The following is a 6,346-nucleotide window of genomic DNA, read 5'->3' as shown; positions in this document are numbered from 1 at the left end:
ATCATGGTAAAGACGAGACAATTAGTTGTCAAATTGTATTACACTAAAATAACATAATTGGTATTAGAAAAAAATAATAACATAATTGGTGTTTGCATAAATTATAATTTTTTTAATGTAGCCTATAATATCTTTTTAAAAATATATATATAACAGTTTCAAATTCTCCTGAAAAAAAAAGTTATAATACTATTTGTGTCATATACTCCCACTTTTGTTGATTTTATACATATCTATTGTGAAGCCAACTCATGTGTTAATTACGTTTTTGCATTTAGGTTCCTCATTTCCCTTGGGTCTTTAAGTTTATGATGTCGTTCTTTTCAATTTCTATCATTTGCTCGTCTTCGTTTTTCTTTTAGTTCTTAAGCTTTTGTCATCTCCCTTTTTGAAAAAAAAAATTGTTATATATTAAAATGTTGAGATTAAATTAGTATCAATATTTTATTTTATAACAATTTAACTCCTAAATTATTAACAATTTAAAAATATAAATAATTAAATGGTTACAAAATAAAGTTAGAGAATAAATGAGTGTTCCTTAACCTACAAATATTAATTATAGCTTTAGTTTTAATGTCTTTCCTCATATTTATCACATGATATCCTAAAAATAACAAAATAGAAAATGAAATTACCCAATAAGTTCCAACTCCCAAGTCTAAATTAAATTCGTGTTTTGAATCGTGCCTAATTCTACGGCACGTGACTCCGAAGTCCGAATCGTGGAAAAACCGAACCGCTCAAAAAATCAATTATTAGAGCTTTAAATACAATAACCAAACTCAGAGTGGAAACGAAACCCTACTCTCTGCATCTTCCCGCCCGCGATTTTCCTCCGTCTCAAACTTCTTCCAATCATGGACACCTCTTCTCTCGATCAAGAAACCGCGAAGAAAGTGCTTCGTCAGGTCAAATGTGTTCAAAATTCCTCCTTCTTCCTAGTTCTATGTGCTTTTGTACTTTTTTTATTTATTTTTTTTTTAACATTCATCGGTTCGATGTTTCTTCTGCAGGTCGAGTTCTATTTCAGCGACAGTAATCTTCCGAGAGACGGTTTTCTTAAAACTACTGTCAATGAAAGCCCTGATGGAAGTATCCTTCACCTTTTGATGATATGTGTTTCTGCGTTTTTCATATTTGTTTCTGTTTAATTCACGGCCTCATTAAGCATTGCCTCTTTGCAATTCGCGTTTCCGTTTTGGTTGTTTGAAAGTTTAATTTGGATTATTGTTATTTGTTGGGCATTCCTACGAAGTTCTTTCGTTGATCTTAACTGTGCAATTACAGTGGTTAATTTGTCTTTAATATGTTCGTTTACTCGGATGAGAAACCATCTTAAATTGGGGGATGTGGGCCCAGACGATATTTCAGAAGATACTGTAAAGGCCGTCGCTGAAACTCTGAGAAGCTCTCCAACTATCAAAGTTTCTGAAGATGGTTAGGATTTTCGCGTATAAATGCTGTAATTTGTCATTTAACATAATTGCTTATATTGATGATATTGAATCCTCGAATTCATGAAAATGGCAAAAATGCTGATGAGAATATCAACAGTGGTCCATTGCTCGGATTAGCTCCTGCTATGTAATTAGCTGTTGTATCTGATTCCAATTTACGGGTTGTTATGGACTTTTTAGTTTATCATTATATAGATTTTGGTATTGTGAATGGTTCAGGGAAGAAGATTGGTAGAACTACTGAACTCTCAAAACCCGAGGAGTTAATAGAACAATTGGATGTTAGAACCATAGCTGCATCGCCATTTGAATACAACGTCAAGCTTGAAGATGTGGAAGCTTTCTTTGGTCAAGTTGCAAAGGTAGATTTTTTATTCATCACTGATGTTAATTTCTATATTGTATTCGTGGTGATTTGTTGGTATCATATTACATGTTATGTTGTTGTTTCATCATTAGCTTCAGAATGTCATTGGTTTTAGCTAGCTTATCGGTGTAATCACTTTTGAATCATTTTGTAGTAGCTTTGTCTTCTGAATAATTGTGAACAATTGTGAAAATTTTGTAGTAGCTTCGTCTTCTGAACAATTGTGAAAATTTTAGATTATGAAATGTGAAATTGTGGTTCCTCCTTATTTCTTTGATTTCAGACTTTAAGCTGGTTTTTTTTTAATCTTGTTGTGCATAATACACTAGATACTGAAATCTTAATCTGTAAGTCTAAATTGGGTTTTTTACCTCGACATTTTGCAGGATATGTATATTTATCACTGCTATTGTTAAATATTAGAACTTCCCACTGAATTTCAGGTTAACAGTGTGAGGCTGCCCCGTCATGTTGCAGATAAACGGGTTTTCTGTGGAACTGCATTGGTTGAGTTTTCTAGCGAAGAAGATGCAGAAAAAGCTTTGAAGGAAAGTTTGCTTTATGCCGGTGCCAAGTTAGAATTGAAACCAAAGTAAGGACATTGTTGGAATACAATAAGTAACTTTTCATTCTGACATTTTTTGAAAGCCCATTGCCGGTAAAATAGTAATATCCTAAATTATTCATTATCCCGTTCCCTATTATGTTTGTAAAGACTATTTCTATTTCAGGAAGGATTTTGACGAGGAGAGAGCAAAAGAGGCTGAGAAGTTTGAAAGTTCACGCTCAACCTCAAATTCAAATCATAAGAATAATACTTCCTCGGAACCATAGTAAGTATAAATTAGACTTGTATAGCTGGTATTGTTAGCCTATGACTTTTCTTCTGTTTCACACATCTTAATCGTACTCATGATGATTACAGTTACCCGAAAGGATTGATTGTTGCCTTTACATTGAAAAGTGTGTCATCTGGAACTTCTGATGAAGAAAATGGATCTCATAATGTAGCCACTGATATTACTGAATGCAAGGTAGATGAGGGATTAGACTCTTCTAAGAATGACTCTGAGAAAACTGAGCAAACAGCTGAAGCAAATGTGAGTAAGGATGGCGAAATCTCTAAGAGTTCTGAGAAAAATGAAGAAGTTGATAAGAATAACGATTCAGGCAATGAAGAAAAACCTGAATTGGGAGAGCAGTCTAATGAACATGAAGAGGCTGGGGAAAAACCTACAGCTGGTGCATCCATAAACAACAAGAATGTTGTTTCTCGTGAGGATTTGAAGGTTATCTTTCAGAAGTTTGGATCCGTCAAGGTATCTCTAAGGTCTTCCTTCTAGAATTGCTGTGCCTATTAGAAATTTTCACAACGTTTAATTGAAATTTGCTCTCTACTTTATCTACTAGTTTATCTTCCCTTCCCTGTTTGTGCTTTTTATTGGGCATGGGGGGACCTAAGTCTGCTTACATCATTCTTATTCTTTTTCATTTGTGCTACCGGTAAATTCAAACCTTAGTATGCAGGTTTAGAACTGTAAAAGGGATCTTGTTCCATGAATGGATGTTTTCTCTTTTCTTCTATTTTTCTTTGTAATAACAACTTTACCTATTTTTCTTGACTGGACATCCAAAGACCGTTTGGACTCTGATTTTCCTTTGGATGATGGCATCAATTTTCTATTTTCAGTTCTTTTATGCTGCTACTTAAATAACTAAGAATAAGTTCCTTTGGATTTTATTAAAGGCTATCCATTCTGACGCCTCTTATGTTTTCCATTTTCCCCCTCTCTTCGTTTGTTGGGTTTGTGAAGTACATTGATTTTAAGATTGGAGAAGAGTCGGGTTATATCAGGTTTGATGATCCTGAAGCTGCCCAGAAAGCTCGTGCGGCTGCCGTACTTGCTGAACAAGGGGGACTGGTAGTGAAAAATTGTATAGCCGCTTTAGAACCAGTGTCAGGTACCATATGAATTTCACTGTTCTTTGAACAATGAATAAAGTATTAGCTACAGTTGATGTCAATGCTTTCTTTCTATCTCGTTAATCTTGAACGTGTTTTTTTAATGAAGTAAACATACTGCACAGGGTAGAATTTATCTCTGTTCTCTCGGTTAATAAACTTGGATCCGACCCAAAGTTTATCAACTCAACTCCGTTTTTACTTTGGATGTGTTCTGTTTTTATTGTCTCATAATCTGCCGAGAATCAACAGTTTAGTTCTTTTGCTTTTAAATTATTAAACATGAAAACAACAATGCGGATAAAATAATTTCAATCGTTCAGTGTGGTTATGGTCATTTTCTGGTTTCTTTCCCATATTCGTTCGAGCATTTCTAATGTGATAAAACTGAATTTGGAGGCATGGAGGCTTGTAATGTTGTAATTTCCATTATCTTCAATGGGACTTTTGGGTTAGTAAATTTGTTCCGTATTTCTTGTGTGAATGGTATCCATCTCAATATCGGATATACTTCTTTGATCTCAGGTGAGGCTGAGAAGGAGTATTGGAGGCTACTCCGCAGCAGCCAAGAAAAGCGTTACCGTGATTTCAAGGGCGGCAACCGTGGAAGGTTTGCATTATAAATGAAGAATAGTTCTCTGAATTGTTGTTGAAATTCCTATTGAATATTCATTGTTCACTTGGGTTATTGCATAATATTGAATATTCATTGTTTGTTCTGCTTCCTATTTCTATAGGGGTGGTAAATTCCATAGAGGTGGAAAGCATGCGCGGTCAAGAGGGCATGACAACGATCGAGGTCGCCCTAATAAGGCTCAAAGGGTGTGAGCTGCCTGAAGGCATGACAATGATCGAGATCACCTGAATAAACTCGGAGAATTCTGTGTCCTATGCAGTTGTGCTGCAATTTTGCTGGATGCGTTAAAAGAGATTTTTGGAGAGGAAGCACCCTGCCGTTTGGTTCTACTGGTCTTTTACTTATCAGCCTCAAGTTTAGTTTAGTTTAGTTTATCTATTTTTACGTTTTAGAATATTTTTTCCTATATTATTTGAACCTAAAAAGTTAACCAAGCCTCTTCAATCCTTCTTGTTCTTTCCCCACTTCACAAGTTTCTCAAAATAATGGAAATCTTTGCGTGTGAAAAACGAAATAGAGTCAATAGGGACTGCCGAATTGGAGTGGTAGTGTGTAGTGTGATAGCAGTGAAAGAACATAATTGAGTTGGGATGGTTAATTATTTATAAATGTATTTTAAATTCTACAGATTTATTTATAAAAATTTCTAAATTTTGATCTGAGATGTATTATTTGTATTTGAATTGCTGCCGTGTTCAAAGTGAACCATATTCAAAGGTGTATGTGAATCTTCCTTTTCAAATTTGGAAGACATTTTTCGGCAAAAGCCTGTCAATTGAAAAAGAAAAAAGTTAAATAAAGGAGTGCAAGGGAAAGAAAATCATAATTAATTATAATGGTCGGATTGTAGTTTTAATTTTTGGTCAAGGTCTTTTGAAAATTATTCTTTCAGCTTCGGTTAGTTATATATATATATATATATATTTTTTTTTTTTTTAAATGCTATCAAATTCGAAGTAGAATTTTGAAAATTAAAGATGATAATAATTTTTTAAAACTGGCCTCTTCTTTTGAAAATTGGCTAGTAATTTAAATGTCGCGAGACATAAAAATTTGATGAGAAATCAATTATAATTTTTAAAAAGTGAAAAACAGAAAATTAAATTATGAAATGAGGCCGTTTATACTTGTAATAAATTTAAAAAACGGCCTCTAGTCCATTAAAAAAAGAAGGGGGCGGAATGTCATATTTTTCAAACTTTTAATTTGGACCTAATGGAACCTGTCTAAAAAAACAAAGGGACTCCCTTTTTCTATGCTTTTAGTAAAACATAGAGATTAATTTGGACATTTGAAAGTATATGGATTTAATTTGGACATTTGTAAGTATATAAACTAAAATATATGTGTCCGAAAATAAAGAATAAAGATAGCATTTTACCTTAATTTTATGTAATAACAAATTTCCTTGAACTAAAAAAAATCTACTTTCAATTATGGTTTTATTGCAATGAAATTTCTTTAAAAAAGAAGAAATATATATATATATATATATATATATATTTTGCAATAAAATCTATGATATAGAATTATTCTATAGTTTTTTTTAATTAAGGTTACATTATGAATTTTGTCTCAAAATTTTTTGTTATTTCTTTTATTTTTTATACTCATTTAAAAATTTTATTATATCTATAGACTTTTGATTATAATTTTTAGGTAGCACTTGTTGATATTATTAAAGGAAATAATATCTATTAGGCATAGGATTAATTTGACATAATTTTGTAAACAAATATCAGAAAGAAGTGGGTAACCAAATAAAAAAGTGTGAATTTTAAGCTATAAATATTTCTTAATTTCAAGAAACATTATACGTTAGCAATATCATTTTAATTTTTCTAACTTCCCACTTAGATTTTTCTGTCTTTTTTTTTTAATTCAACGATACGAGATGATGAAGATTCCTATTTTTTGTA

The 6,346-nt window shown here is 32.4% G+C and overlaps 1 protein-coding gene across 1 annotated transcript; it reads left to right on the top strand.

Moving 5' to 3' along the window:
- The first annotated feature begins 755 nt into the window (after positions 1 to 755).
- LA1 (La protein 1) lies at positions 756 to 5,089 on the top strand. The gene is made up of 10 exons (XM_022276167.2): positions 756 to 911; positions 1,017 to 1,095; positions 1,291 to 1,440; positions 1,680 to 1,822; positions 2,271 to 2,419; positions 2,559 to 2,660; positions 2,753 to 3,146; positions 3,642 to 3,789; positions 4,316 to 4,400; positions 4,528 to 5,089. The coding sequence occupies exons 1-10, from the start codon at positions 861 to 863 to the stop codon at positions 4,616 to 4,618; spliced, it is 1,392 nt and encodes a 463-aa protein (XP_022131859.1). The 5' UTR covers positions 756 to 860; the 3' UTR covers positions 4,619 to 5,089.
- Positions 5,090 to 6,346: the final 1,257 nt, after the last annotated feature.

The sequence above is a fragment of the Momordica charantia genome (genome assembly GCF_013281855.1).
Source record: "Momordica charantia cultivar OHB3-1 chromosome 8 unlocalized genomic scaffold, Mcharantia_2.0 BLBB01000008.1, whole genome shotgun sequence".
NCBI classification, from domain to species: Eukaryota; Viridiplantae; Streptophyta; class Magnoliopsida; order Cucurbitales; family Cucurbitaceae; genus Momordica; species Momordica charantia.
Note: the sequence above shows the minus strand (reverse complement) of the source record. Positions and strands in the feature narration are given on the sequence as shown.

Excerpts from the sequence above, each read along its gene's own strand:
- LA1 (XM_022276167.2), top strand. The coding sequence starts at position 861 with ATGGACACCTCTTCTCTCGATCAAGAAACCGCGAAGAAAGTGCTTCGT. Across the intron at positions 1,441-1,679 it reads TATCAAAGTTTCTGAAGATG|GGAAGAAGATTGGTAGAACT; the intron begins GTTAGGATTTTC and ends TGAATGGTTCAG. Across the intron at positions 3,790-4,315 it reads CGCTTTAGAACCAGTGTCAG|GTGAGGCTGAGAAGGAGTAT; the intron begins GTACCATATGAA and ends CTTTGATCTCAG.